Source organism: Thunnus thynnus, chromosome 12 (assembly GCF_963924715.1).
Source record: "Thunnus thynnus chromosome 12, fThuThy2.1, whole genome shotgun sequence".
NCBI classification, from domain to species: domain Eukaryota; kingdom Metazoa; phylum Chordata; class Actinopteri; order Scombriformes; family Scombridae; genus Thunnus; species Thunnus thynnus.
Window position 1 is genome coordinate 13,692,308 of NC_089528.1, and position 15,658 is coordinate 13,707,965.

General features: G+C 38.3%; 1 protein-coding gene and 1 long non-coding RNA gene across 5 annotated transcripts in view; one reads left to right on the top strand and one right to left on the bottom strand.

Annotated features, from left to right (window-relative positions):
* Positions 1–161: 161 nt before the first annotated feature.
* slc25a42 (solute carrier family 25 member 42) lies at positions 162–11,287 on the top strand. Of its 2 annotated transcripts, none has more exons than XM_067605634.1 (8): positions 162–575; positions 4,719–4,880; positions 5,429–5,540; positions 5,765–5,790; positions 5,938–6,104; positions 6,218–6,334; positions 6,879–7,030; positions 7,184–11,287. In XM_067605634.1, the coding sequence occupies exons 2-8, from the start codon at positions 4,800–4,802 to the stop codon at positions 7,507–7,509; spliced, it is 981 nt and encodes a 326-aa protein (XP_067461735.1). In that variant the 5' UTR covers positions 162–575; positions 4,719–4,799; the 3' UTR covers positions 7,510–11,287. The 2 variants fall into 2 exon arrangements, with proteins under 2 accessions (XP_067461735.1, XP_067461736.1); XM_067605635.1 differs by having other exon boundaries at positions 162–393.
* Positions 11,288–14,394: 3,107 nt separating this feature from the next.
* The window catches only part of LOC137194091 (uncharacterized), a 29,700-nt gene continuing 28,436 nt past the window's right edge, over positions 14,395–15,658 (bottom strand). For all 3 annotated transcript variants that reach the window (XR_010930923.1, XR_010930924.1, XR_010930922.1), the window contains exon 4: positions 14,395–14,984. This is a non-coding gene — a long non-coding RNA (uncharacterized lncRNA). The remainder of the gene's footprint in view (positions 14,985–15,658) is intronic.

Consider the following 15,658-nt stretch of genomic DNA (forward strand, 5'->3'; position numbering starts at 1 on the left):
ATTAAGCTTTCAGTGTACTTAATGGACAGGAAAAACCTCAGAAGAAAGGATAATACACCCAAGTTGTTGCCAAGTGTCTCCTACTCACGCCCCTCTAACCGACCTATCCAAGCACGCCCCACCTCACTGGGACTTCATTTCCCACAATCCCACCGCACTCGTCCTTGTCAAACCAAACCTCGCTGTGGTCAAGCTAACTACCCCTGGTCGCTGTCAGGAAGAGTAACGGCAGAAACACAACAGCATGGACGATACCAGTCACTCAAAGTCACTGCTGGACTAATGAAAGTGAGAAATATGTGGAAGACAGTGCCTTCAGCACCGGGAGACATTTTTATCAACTCAAGTTTACTCTCAATATTATCACTACGCCGTTGACGAAACTACGTTAGCGTAAGTAGTAACTGATGAAGCGGCAAGCTAACGGCTAGCTATCGTTATCTAACTAACCTGCTGCTTGGCTCATTTGAGTGTTAGAGGAGAGCTTCAGTTCAGAGAAACCTGCTAACGACTAGAAATAACGCACGCGGTGAAGGATACCAAAACTTCTTCGTGCCTGTGTCAACATTTGTCAGGTAAGAGATGTAACTGTTAGCTAGTGTTTTTACCTAGTGACAGCTGGCTGCAAAGGGTGTCTGTGTTATGTTGGTGGACAAGTTTAGACATGACTGGGAGTCGGAGAGACAAGAAAAGAAGCATGATAAGTGTTTTATGAATGTCAGATTACTCTACAGAATTAATATCACATTTTATTTGAGGTTATGCTGTGTCAGTGTTAGCAGAGGTGATTTAAATAACAATCAAATTTCCAATGAAAATGGTAGCATGTGGGATAAAATGCTGTGACAAAACAGTCAAAATACAACAGCCATCAACACCACAAACAGGCTGCTTCAAAAATGTCTAACAGAACATGAATTATTATTGTTATTTATCCTTTATTTAGTCAGGAAGGTCCCATTTAGATACAGGATCTCTTCTTCCAGTGAGTCCTGGTTAAGATGGCAGCAAAAGCAGTTTCACTTAGAAAACAATTTCGCATGATAAAACACATACAATAATTTAAAGCTACACAAGGGAAAGAGTAAAAGAAGAGAAGCATACAGGCCATACCATTGATAAAACAGTCCACCTCAAGTCAAGGTTATATAAAACAGCAGCATGTTTCCTTCAGGGCAGCTTGTAAAAGACCTTTAAAGGTATTTAAAGAAGGAAGTGTTTCTACACATGCAGTCTATCCCTGAAATGTTCAGGAACATTTCCTGCATGCAGTCATGTGTGAATGGGAGCAGGGATCGATATTCAGGGAAATCTGTACTACCAATTTCCCACCTAAAGACCTAGTAGCATTTCAGGAAAAGAGGCTTTAAGTAATGCAGCTCATTCCATGCCCAAGGTGCAAAAAAAGGAGAAAGCAGTTTTACCAGGAGCGCACCCTGGGGACATTTAAAAGAATCCAATTAGTAGATCTAGTGCTGTAGTTGCTGGTATGATAGGATAAAAGGCTGGACGTATAAGTAGGTAGTTTACTTGACAATGTCTTGACAATAAATAGCAACGTGTATTTTCCTCCTGTGGTATAGAGAGGACCGTTTTATAGATTCATATAAAATACAATGTTGAGTGCATGAGCCTGCACTTGTTACTGTACAAAACATAATGCAGCTTGATGTGCAGAATCAAGTTTTTTAAGTAGGGATAAAGTTGCATGCATGTAAATGACATCACCATAATCTAAAACAGATAGAAATGAGCTTTGCACAATTTTCCTTCTAGTTTCAAATGGAAAGCATTTCTTTTTAATGGAAAAAAAAAAACCCAGTTTAGGCCTAAGCTTTTTCAATAAATTTCAATATGCATAATCAGCAACCATTCTGATAATGGATCGATCAATAAGTCAGTTATGATGTGAGTATTTGCTGCTTTTATCTGTTTTATATCATTGGACATTGAATATATTTGGGTTTTCGATTATTGGTGACAAAACAAGCTATTCAATGATGTTATCTAGGTCTCAGGAAAATTGTAATAATTATTTTCTGACAGTATTTTGTGAATTTAATGAGTACCCTAACGCCATACATAATGAGTCTCACAAAGGTAGCATTTACTGTATGGATATTAAATAGGAATATATTATGGTTGCTGCCTTATTTTCTTGTTCATATGCATGTGTCTACACAGAGTTACTATAATACTATAATATACTAATATACTATAATTCTCAGTCAATTATTATTGATATCTTAGCATATTCTTATTTTACTGATATACTGGTATTTTACTGGTAACCATGTAGGTAACCCAGCTGAAAGGAGGTTAAACACGTACATTTCTCACAAAAACAGTTCAGCAAACAAGACGCTGTTGTTTATTAATCCCTATCAACCCACATACAGTGCTATAGATCAACACAACTATCTCCATTGCTATGTGTTTAGCATTGGAACGGCGTATTTGATTGTAGTTGTCTTGTGGGTAAATCCTGCAGCCTAGCCCGAGGGATACCAAACAGACTAGCTAACAGTCAGGAGGAACAAGGAACTGTAAAATGATATGCATGGGGAAGGAGGCTGTAGGGAGGGGTGAGGGACAGGCTGTGAATAAGGACAGTGGATTAGGTGAAAGGGGACACATGAGGGGTCTAAATGCTCATTTGAGGATCTGGCTTGAAGCCCTCTTGTACTGATGCCAATACTAGTTGCCCATGACTACCCTGCTTTTCAGCTCTCATAGCTTTCTCTCTCCATCTTTTCTTGATCCTCTTCACTGTTGCTAAACCTCTCGAGGTGAATTTTCCTCAATAATTTCTATTTAGCCTGTATGTAACTAGAGCTGCCACGATTAGTCAGTTGCCAACTATTTTGATAATAGATTTGTTGTTTTGAGTAATTTTTGAAGAATAATGTCCCAATTCTCTGGTTCCAGCTCCTGAAATGTGAATAGTTTCTTTAGTCTTCTATGATAGTAAACTTAATATCTTTGAGTTGTGGACTGTTGGTCGGGACAAAAGAAGGAATTTGAAAACGTCACTGTGAGCGACATTTTTTTTTTTTACCATTTTCTGACATTTTATAGACCAAATGACTAATGGATTAATTGAGTAAATAATTGTCAGATTGATCAATAATGAAAATAACTGTTAGTTGCTAGTTAATAAGTTTAATAATAAGAAAACATTGTCTGCTTCCAGTTAATCAAATGCAAAGATTTGTTGTTTTCATCTGCTTCATATCATTGTGATCAAACTAACTTTATTATTCAAACAATTGCTCAGATATATAACTTGACCGATATATTGGCCAGGCAGATGTTAGCTTATCACAGAAATATTGGTACTGGTATGTGTATATGACAGCTGATAAGTAACAAGAAAATGCAGTACAGAAATGTCAACGGTATGTTTGAATTAGTTGAGATCAATACATATCATAGTCAGAATTCTATAATAAACACATTTAAGTGAAAAATGTTGGTTTGTGTCATTTTCTTATGTAAAATATTTGTCGACTTTAGAATTGTATTTAAAATTAAGATGGTTTGAGCAATGATTTGCCGTAAACCAGAGTGTCTGGGAGGGTTGAAGGTTGCATGAATAGGTGATTGTCCAGTAAAATGATTAGCTCACTACAAAATATGCAGACATCATTGTTTGTTAAGCAGTTTGATTGACACAGATAATGTTCTTCTTCTAAAGTTCATTTCATGGAAGTTTATCAACTATGTTGACCTGAATGTACTGATTGTACAAAGATGTGGTAAGACTGTGTAATCTTGTTAATGTTAGCATGGGAGAGGCTTCAATGAACACCTTTCACCTACAAGTCCTCAACTCCTGTCCTTCAAGAGATATTTTTGGGCGTTACTTAGCTCTGCTTTTCTCAGTCTTTATATATCCTTCAAAGGTGTGACAGTCAGTGAAACGTAACTGGATAATTCCTCAGGTGACTATTCACAAGAGCAGTGGTTTCCAAAGTGAGTGTCATGACACCATGGGGTTCATTAAGGGCAGGCAAAGGGTGCCGCCATATTTTTATTTTTTTTATTTGTAGCTGTACGTTTGCACATTCGCAGTTATCCCTCATAGCTAAGACTGGTGACAAAAGCTCATGGTTGCCAGATGCATCATGCTGTCTAATACCTCAGTTTAATAGTTACTGTCAGAGCAAGTGATGGAAGGATTTGTCACTGTAAATATAGAGCTCGAAGAAATGCTGGTACATGTCAGCCCTCAACACCTTGCGAGGCAACTGAACCTTAGCAGGCCAAAACAACAAACCAAAGTGTGTAGTGAAACCTACCTGGCTAATGGCTTTTCATGGATAAAAAAAAAGGAATTAAAAACCACTATGAATGGGGTGCCATATGCCATATGAATGGAAACCACTGAACTAGAAGTGCATATTGTTTTTACAGTTTATTGTTTGAAGATAACCGTCCTCCGTCAGCCATCATATGCTGACATGACACTGCTTTAGTCAGCAGGAGGAACGCAAATAATTAAACTAGAACAGATTTCTGTGCTTAAAGGTTTACACAGAGTTAGATGTGAATAGTTTGCTGCTCATTATCTTCATTTGTGGGTACTGCTACATTACAATTACCTAATGATTCATAGTCATACATGATGCAGTGACCTGAGAGAAGAAGAGTGCTAAACATTTAACCTGAAACTGACCTATCTCTCTCTCTCTCTGACCTCTCGCTCTCCTCTGTAGCTCTCGGAGCCTGCAGTTGCTGCCTTGCTGGTGGTCGAATTCATGAACGTGCTCCGTGACAGCCGTGTATAGTCCTCAGGGATGGGGAGTGGAGTCCAGGAACAACGGGCATCACTCACACAGGGAGAAGTGCTGCCCCTGGCTTCGTCCAGTCAGTCAGAGGTGAGCTATGAGGTGAAATCTTATAAACATGATCCTTCCTCCCGCACAAGAAAAAAAAACAGTCACTATTTCAGTGTCAATGGATGTTTTATTTTTTTCAATTTTAGCTGAACGTCACTTAGTCGAGGAAGAGAGACTCGTGTGTGTGTGTGTAGATAATGACTTAACCGACGAAAATCACTACAATATTATAATTTTAAGTTTCAGGGGAACTCAAATTGAGTAAATACTATATTATTACGGAAAAAATAACTCAGTGATTATTTTCTGGTGATCTTCATAGTCAGAAAGGAAGATTCTTCAGTGTTTGTATTTTATCTGAGCTAAACTCAGTGGCCTAATAGTTCAGTCTTTAGTTCATTTAAGGGCGTCTGGTCACATTTGTTTGTGAGCCGGGTAGTCAGACATCATTCATTATCCTTATGCAACCCTGGTTTAATTATCTACAGCAACCCAAACACAACTTTGTTCACGTCAGGACACAGTTGTTAATTTACAGGATTCACTTTGTTGGTGACCCTAAATGTGATTCCTCCATTGCTGTGCAGGGCCTGAAGCAGACTCAGTCTGTCCTCAACTCACTCTTCTCAGGGGCTTTAGCAGGAGCTGTGGCCAAGACAGCTGTCGCCCCTTTGGACAGGACTAAAATCATCTTCCAAGGCAAGTTGGATGCTCTCTGCTGACCTCTCTGAAGTGGAAACAGTTTTAAGATTTTTGTGGATTAAATGACCCACATGGATGACGTTAGTTTATATTTTGACTCGATGTCATGTTATAACTGTTTAAAGTGCTGTGTGATTATTAGAAAATGTGAATATGGTGTTGAACTGTTAAACAACACAGCACACGTGTAATTTCTGTTGTATGTATGTTTTGTTTTTCAGTGTCTTCAGCGAGATTCTCTGCCAAGGTAGGTTTGATCTGGTGTTACGTAAATATATTAGATCATTTATTTCCTTTGCAGTTCACATAAGCAAAGTTTAACCTGACCTTAACAGCATATATTACAAGACAAAACGTCTACTCAGTCTGAGTATGAGTATTTATATGTTTACAGGAAGCCTACAGGTTGATCTACCGCACCTACCTGAAGGATGGCTTCTTCAGTCTGTGGAGGGGGAACTCTGCCACCATGGTTCGGGTCATCCCATATGCTGCCATCCAGTTCTGTGCACATGAGCAGTACAAAGGGCTGCTGGGAGGCTACTATGGCTTTCAGGGGAAGTAAGTGTCAGGTTGAATCTAATGCAGCTCATTTAAGATTTATTAACATGTTTCATGTGAAGTTATAAAAACTTAAAAGGCTGATTGTAGATTTGTTTTCTTCTGTGTTCCAGGGCCCTGCCTCCACTTCCAAGGTTACTGGCCGGGTCTATGGCAGGCACCACAGCCGCCATGCTGACCTATCCTCTGGACATGGTGCGAGCTAGGATGGCTGTAACGCCAAAGGAAATGTAAAGACTTTTTTTTTTTTTTTTTTTTAGCTGCAAATACACAGTCATCAGTGAGTGTTAAGACACCTCAATCCTGACTACAGCAAAGCAACACAACAGGCTGTATTAGTGTGTGTGGTTCTACAAGGTTCAGGTTTAAGATGAAATATGAAGCCATGAAACTGCACAGCAATTCCTCCCGACATAAAATTGTTATAGTACAACTCTCAAGAATCCTCACAGCAAATTTTTTTTTTTTTATCAGGTCTTAGATCTGTTAGGAATGATGTTTTTGTTGCTGACACTCTTGTAATTTTAGACGCTGATTATTAACCAATATTCATTGCCAAACAGTTGATAGCTGGTCTTAAAATTTGCCAGACTGTGTGCAAGAAATCTATGAGCTAACAAGGCTATAAGAGAACATCAGAGTGTTTTCTGAATGAAAACAGAGTTTTCATCCATTTTTACACATCTGTAAAAACAAGCCTGCCCCTTTCATGACTACCTGCACTAATACTACCCACTAATGAAATGATATGCTTTGGTTTTGTTTCTCGTTTAGGTACAGTAACATCCTGCACGTGTTTGTGCGGATTTCTCGAGAAGAGGGACTGAAGACGTTGTATCGAGGTTTTACCCCCACCATTCTGGGTGTTGCACCCTATGCTGGTCTCAGCTTCTTTACCTATGAGACACTAAAGAAATTACATGCAGGTACAGCATTAGCACAATCACGTCCTGTGTATCCATGTGTTAACCTACAACCACTTTCTTTCCTCAACGTACACTCACCTCCAGTCTTGTTGTTTGTACATACAAACACTTGTTCCTCGGCCCTCATACCTTCAATGCTTCTCTCCCATGTAGAGAGAAGTGGACGCCCGCAGCCCTACTCATATGAACGCCTGGCCTTCGGAGCCTGCGCTGGTCTCATCGGTCAGTCGGCGTCTTATCCTCTGGATGTGGTGCGACGGCGCATGCAGACTGCAGGAGTCACAGGTCACACGTACGGCACCATCCTGGGCACCATGAGGGAGATAGTATCTGAAGAAGGGATTATCCGCGGACTCTACAAAGGTCTCAGCATGAACTGGGTCAAAGGGCCCATCGCGGTGGGGATCAGCTTCACCACCTTTGATCTTACTCAGATTCTCCTGAGGAAGCTGCATCAGATGGGCTATACAGCTCGATAATGTCGAGGAAAGGAGGAAGACGGGGGGATAGCAGGATGAGGAGGAGGAGCGTCCCCTTAGGCCCTCTGAGGAGAAACTGAGAGAGTGACGAGTGTGTAATCGCTGGATGGAAGAAAAAACACACACACACACTGTCTCAGGATGCGTGGGTAATATTAATGTATTCTCCCGCTTTATCTGTGTGCAGCAGGAGATGTTCTGTCCCTGTTGGCGTGAGGTATGTTGGATGGTACTGAGTACCTGTACACACTGTTGTCATGTACATCTAAGTGCAATACGCTCAGTGATTTTATGTGTATATGTGTGTACACTTAAATTATAACGCTCCCGCCCTCGTGGACCAGACCTGCGAGTGTGTTTCCGTTAGTCAGAGAGTTCTGAGGTTCACACACACACACACACACGCACTGAGGTCTCCCATCTGCCTTGTGTCCGCTTAAAACTGACACCTTCCAATGCAATGCAGGTTGCCACTCATTTAACTTTTAAGATGCATTTGACTTGACAAGAGTAAAATATGCCCCCTTGAGATTTGTTTTGTTGTGATTGAGTTTGTTTTAAGGAATTATACCAAAGGTGAAGATATGAGCTAGCTGCAGATTATATATGGTGTTAGCATATTTAGGCACAAACGTTCTCAGAGTATGACTGAAGAGCAAAAAATCTTGCCCAGCACAGAGGAAGCAGCATCGTTACTGCTGTCACACAGTCAGTTTTTGTTTGAGTTGAATATCACTATGGATCTTGTATGAGTTAAACAGAGCTTCTACAGATTGAATTTACAGAACCAAGACTTTCATTTGTAGTTTAGCTGCTGCAGTTACTGCAGACAGATGAGCTATATGTTTATGCCAGTGCCAACATATGAGGTGTAAAGAGTGCCCATATTATTTTATGTTTGTTTTCACTGTAATCATATCATGGGCATTTTAAAATATATTGTGAATTTTTGTTGTCTGAATTATTGATAAAGGTGATAAGACAGATTTCAGTCAAAAGATAATAATTGAGAAAAGAAGCTAAATCTGACAGCAGACAGTTAAAACAGGTTATTACAAACATGAGATTATACTCATTTAACATTTTATTAGGAACACTGGTACAATATAATGTAATCAAATAGCCCTTCAATGAATATCATCATATAGAAGTGTACGATGTATGTTGTTGCTGACATTGTGTGAGAGGCGTTGATTCAACTCTGGTCATTTTTTGAGTTTTATTGTTTTAGAGTTCAGTATATTGTGTAGTTTGGCCAATATTCTGTCCCCAAATGAAAATCAATGTTGGAGTCACACACATACAAAAATTGTCTTCCGTTTGTTGTCAGTAAGGCAGCTGCAGGACGTCTTTTGCTGCCGTTCATGCTTGTTGTGTTAAAATAATTTTTGACAGACTCATAACTTTTAGTTTGAGTGGATTTTTCCTTTTAAACATTCATCAAAGAGTTGTAGCAGTTTTTGCTAATGAATTAACTTGACTGGAAATATGCACACATTTAGTGAGGAGATGATTTGAGTTCTCTGTGATAGTTTGATATAATTTAGTTGTGTCAGTATTTTAACTTACCTCAACACAAGCAAATGTTCATGATGTGTTATGTGGAGCCGTGTCAAAATGGGATTTAGTTTGCATTTCACCGTCCGTGAGGCAGTGTAACATTTCAACAGCGCTGATGCTGGCTTACAGGTGTTGAGGAGTGTCAATAGTTTCTATACTTAGAGCACACAAACGCAGGCAGGACTGTTGAGCTGAGTGAGCAGCTGAGTGCAGAGCCAAGTGGAGCAGAGGGCATGAAAGTGTCATCAGAATAAAGCAGAAAGTTTCCCCTGTTAAACAGATCTGAAGATCTCAACTGAAACCTGAAAAACAAACAATAACCTGTGTATTTTTAAGTCTACTAGGGCTGCACAAATGATTATTTCTTATTATGGATTCATCTAAAAATGATTCTGACCAACAGACAAGAAACCCAAAATATTAATTTTATGGTATTAAACAAGAACTTTTTTGCATTTGTGAATCTAATCTGTAAATGTTTTCTTTTTTTGTTTTTTGCCCATCAGCTAATTGATTTTTCGACTGATTATTTTTGCTCTTGTGCTCGGTATCACTTAAAATATTTCTATGCTAATGCCAACATGATACTTGAATTTCGGTAGTAATTCCACAACAATCCCTTTTAATGCCCTAGTTTGAGGAATATAAACATGATTCCTTTAACAAAAGAAGCCAAAGTTCTCAATGTTTAAACACAAGCAGTTGTATAAAAAGTTTGGCCAAATAAAATACATCAGAAATTGTCTGATCAGAAATTAAATTAAGAAAATTACAAATCTGAGCGAGGATTTGTTGTCAGCTCTTGGTACTTGACTTTTAGGTTGACACCCAAAAAAATATTGAGTTTTGACAACCAGTTGTATTCAGCAGCATTCATTAAACTCATAACTGACCTGTAACCTGCCCCCGTCTGACCATCATCACCTCATTCAGCTCTCCGTTTGTTTTATGGATGTTGTGATTGTTTCCATCCATCATCAAACCAATCAGGACACACGTAGCGTTCTGCTTGAACACACCTGAACCCTGTCAGACCATATTCTCATCAGCATGAAACCACAATGCACTCTGGTTTACAGCACAACGAGGAGGCTGATATGCATCGGTACTGCTTCCTCTCTTTGCTTTTGCAGATTGTGACGCCTTGCAGCGCTCGTCTCCTGTCAGTTTACAGCTCTTTTGTCTCTTGTCAGCTGCAGGTAGATGCAAATTAGTCTTTTAACATAAATGTTGTTATCCTTACCCCTTGCCTTAGCAGGAGGGAGATATGTGTAACTTAGCTTGAAAACCTGCAAGAGTGCTACTTGGGTGAAAATATAGAGTCACTGAAAGCTGAGTGAAGGTCCGTTACCGACTCTTTAAGTGCCTAGCAAGGAGTAGTAATGTTTTTACTATGACTGAGCTACTTTTACTAACCTTTTTGAAGGTTGCTGCTGTTTTCTAGCCTTGCTTCGGTCTTGAAGTTACAGATTTTTACAGGGGCAGCAGATGGTTTGAAGTTTGGGGATTGTGACTGAATGTATACAGTTTTTGTATGTGAATTTTGTAATCTTATAAACTGCCTTGCAGGCTATTGCTGCCTAGGGTGAGATACATGATCCCTGGTTCCCTACGAATCCATTCCAACCAGTCTAGGACCCAGATTTCAATTGGAATAACATAAGAGTAATGTGAAGTTATTGTCTCCCTGTTGATCGGCTTGTAGTTCAAAGATGATGAGTAGATACATGATGAAATACACTGTGACAGGGAGTCCATAACAAACTTTGAAAACCCCCTGACAATCATTAAATGCCAAAAAAAGTATGGTTTTTTTTTTTGTTTTTTTTTTAAAGAAAATAACAATTTTAGCTGATTGCCTGCCAGCGGCTTAGTAAGAAGGAATACTGAAACACTACGACAACAAACTTGTGATTTTATTTGCTCTCGTGAAAAGCAAATTTACTTGTTTTGACCCTATTTGCGGGTAATCCCACATAGACGTGCAGACACACAATGCTACTGTATTTGCATGTTATAACAGATGATCTTGTATGTTTTTGTTACAGTGCAGCAGTGACGCAACGGCTGTTTTGTAAATCCTCGTGATTTGTGCCAACTGAATGTATACCTACCTACTAATATCACACCCTGCGTCCAGTCTGTAGTGATGATGATGTATCTGTAGGAAAGTTTTGAAATATCAAATTCTCTAATAAAACTGGATGTTGATGAAAGACTGATACTTGTTTTTTTGTGTGCCTGCATAATGTCTGTGTTTGACTCTGGGGTAATTTTTGAAATAAAACTCAATACAATGTGTGATCCTCAAGGAACATCCTGACTTTACTGAAACATACTGTTACATAAAACAGTGGTGACAGCAATGTCAGAACCAGACCTCCATTACATCTTTATCATGTCTATATATAAGATGAAAACATCATACAGGGCTTTTGTGGAATCGACTAATCTTTTGTCACTAACTTTACTGAAATATGAAAGTTTTATTAATTTCAAGTTAATTAAAATGTCTATTTTTCATTTTCAGACCATTTCTGAACTTATAAACATGACTTGAAGTCTTTTAATTTGAAATTATGAGTTGCATGAATGTGCAGCTGAGAGTTCACCTAACTCCTTAAATGAAATCTGTAAAGAAACATGTTCAGCATGTTGGCAGAGTTCCCAGCATGCATTGTTTGCATTGAAAACCATCCTTTTGTAGTTTGAGGGAAACAGGCTTTGATGAAAACTTGTTGTGTCTTTAATAAAATGTAAAGATGAGACATGGTTGTTTCTTTTCATAGTAATGAAAACAATGCAAAACATGTCTGGGGTTTGGTTTCCAGATCAGTGTCCAGTACACTTAAATTTAACAGAGTCTATGATAGTAGCTCTGCCTGTTGATTTTGTGCTGACTCTGCACATTTTAACCTGTAAGTTTTTTTGTGTGAAATGAAAAATGGACTCCTCAAACTGAGAAAATGTAAAAGGAAAGAAAGTTTGACTCTGACCTTTTGTCAATATCACTTGTTGATTGAACTTAATACTTAAAGTTTATTGAACCTTTTATCTGTAGTTGAGTTAATTTATCTCAGTTTATTTTTAATTTTCACAATTCACCAAACTACTCTGAACTAATCAACTGAAGTTCAGTAAACTTACATTTTTAAGGCAGCAGAGGAACTTATGTTTCTAAGTTGAACTAGATTAAAATGTAGAACAGCATATTTGTATTATACATAAATCAAGCCCTAAATTTCAATTAAAACTAAAAAAAGAAAATAAATAAATTGAAAATGTGTACATAAGGCATGGTTATCTAACTCAGACCACTTAAAGATCCCCTCCAGACACATTTTACTACACATAAAAAATATTCTGTTTTGAATAATTAATTGTGTCAAATATGTTTTTTCCTCAAAAAAAAAAAAAAAAAAAAAAGTTAAAATACCTAAAAAGTCTTGTGTAAGTTGCATACTAGATCATGATGGGCTCCAAACCGCCAATTTAGTGTCCTGACAGTCTTTGTTGAACGGAACACACATAGTATGTAATGACATCAAATGGCCGCTAGAGGAGGCTCCATCTCCATGAATGAGTGAGTTCCTCCGGCTGTACTTCAGCAGATGGCCGGTAGGTGGCGGTGCAGCCCGGCGCTGGGAGCAGAGAGGAGGTGAGCTGGGTCAGATGCTCCTCTGAGGCCGCGCAGCCGCTTTGAACTTGACCGTGAACGCAGCACAACAGCAAAGGCGTCCACAGCTGAGAAAACTGACAACAGACCCAACCAATTAAAATGAATCACATCATTAAAATTCACAGCGTGTCTCATATTAGCTTCAAATATATCCAAATAGTCCAGAAATGAAATCCAGATGTATCTAAACGGTACTGTCTGTGCTCACTGAGCGCCTGTTGGCTATAAATCAGGAGAAATTCGGTTTAGTCCGGGTTTTTACTGTTTGAACCGGACATGCAGCTTCAGCTCTTTGTGCAAAGATTTCTGGGAACGTGGAGGGAGAAAAAGAAAAAGAAAAGAGCACTGGAAGAAAGGAGCCATAGGGAAGATATAGGACTAATTAGTGAGTGAAGGAGGGAGGGATAGAGGGAGACTGTCAGAAGATGTGGTTGCTATAGATACTTGGCAAGATGCCAGGTGGAGGCAGAGCCAATTTGCATTTATTCAGATGATGACTGCTCTCTCTCTATCTCTTTCTAGGCCTATAGTTATATACATGCAGCAAGACAATGGTTTCTTCCATTAAAATGTTTGAGTCTGAATGATTCAACTTACTTTTAATTTACTTTTATTATTTATTATTTTATTTTAATACAAGACCCAGTAAAACTGATTAAAAATGCAGTATAACATTAACCTGTGGTCAATGAGAACGACATGTGCTGTTCAGGTGAATACTCTTCATATTAAACTGCTGAAGATGCCACAAAACAAATTTTGATCTGAGAGAAGATCGAGGCTTTTTGTCATGATTTATTTATTTATTATTTATTTCATTTATACTTAAAATCTGTAAAACACACACACACACACACACACACACACACACACACACACACACACACACACACAACCATTTCTCTCTTCTTTTATCGAAAATACAAAAGATAAAATTCTGCAAAGCCTGCTCTACTGTAGGCCTTTGGACAGTTTCATGTAGGCCTAAATTTGATCCTCAAGTTAAACTTTGTAGTGCATGTAAAAAAAATAAATAAATGCAAGCAAAATTTAAAAACTAGGGCATCTCTTTTACAGTAATTTTTCCCTAATAGCCTATTCAACATTTAATAAAACTATGATTTCGGTTTCAGGGCGACATACATGGCCTCCTAATAGATTTCCTGGGTTTCACAATATTTGTGATTGATATAAAATATTTATTTATTTGCAGAAAAATGGGAGGATAACCAAAATAAATAGATAAATGACATAAATAAATCACCCAAAGTGCTGTAACAGCAGTAAAGCCTGAAAATCCGATGTAAGAAGTGTAAAGCTCACACAGTATTTATCATATAACAGAAAGTAGTGTCTGTTTTCATGTCATTTTATCTTCATTACATTTTATTACAAAGTAGACACTGCTACACTTTTCTAAATTAATCTAAATTAATTTAATGGTTACAACTGATGTAAATATCTCAAAGAAGATAAAATAAGGTAAAAGATAACAGATCAGATAATGAACGTTTGTCCTGTGTGCACAGGCTTTAATCAACGTGAGGTCATCACGTCAAAGTTATGAGCTTGTTTGATATTTGCAGAAAATATATTTAGTACGAAAACTGAATAAATTCACCAGAGAATAATGTCAAAGTCAATGTTCTCTTTATTTATACAGTATTCACACACACAGAATCCCAGGCAGGACAAACATACTGTACATTACTTCTGTTTTACTTCAGACTCAAATCATTCAAATAATGGTGCATTTTCAGCAGAGTCAAACTTGAGATCTAGTAGTGACGGCTCTGACTTTTTTAGTAAAAAAAAAAAAACTCTTCCAGTGATTTTTGAAGAAAATTTCAGTATCAGTAACAGTATTAAATACAGCAGTGAAGCCTGGATGGCTGCATTCAGAAATCAGTGTCACATGTAGCTTTACATCTCTTAACACCCTCATTAATACATTTAGAAAAAACATTCACTTTAATCTTTATATATTTTAATAGATTAATTTTGAACCCAAATACATTATTAACAGTAAAAACACATCTTAAGGCACAGCTGGTTGAAAAACACTTATCTTGTGTTTATCACATTTATCACTGTTTATCACAAAATGTCGAGGCTTTAATTGCACAGTAGAAAAATCAACAATAACGCTGAAATGGGTCCAGTCGGGCCAGAAATCCTTTTCTCTTTGCGTCCAAAGTTGTTCAGCCAATCAGTGGTTTTCCAGCACACCGTCAATCTGCAACGAGAGACGAGGAGACACAGGAAATTAGTGACAGAATTGGGACACAGAATAAGGAGACAGAATATACATATTTTTTACATTCAAGACCACCAAAGCTATATCACTACACCTGAGCTTTAAAGGTTTATAATCATGTCACGTAACAGGACTGACACAGCAGTTTTAGACTCAAATAAAAAAAAAAAGGGTGGGGGTTTGAGATACAGAAGGGACTCCCTCCTCATGACTACCAATATTCTGTCTGCGTTTGAGTCTACACTCCTCCACCTCTGACCTCCAAGTCTGGAGCGTCAAGAGGACACACAGTCAGCAGGGAACCCCACACGCCCGAGGGAAATGACATACACACACACACACACACACACACACACAGTTCTGCTGTCTGGTTTTGCACCGTCATGACTGAACAAGATAAGGACTCGACTAGCAGAGATAATCCTAATTCATCCAGACTTTAATCATGAAAGTAAAAGCAGTAACAAGAGGACATGAGAACTTGTGAGACCCACTGAACATTTTAACTATTCAGCAAAACTGTGCGTAAAAAAGCTAAAATGACTTCGGGTTCGTAGGTTTGAAATTGCCAGTTTCTACTCAAACAGTGCAGACTGATGGACGGTGAGAGTCAACGTGTGTGTGGGTTGTGAGGAGGAGAAGAGGTGTAGTCA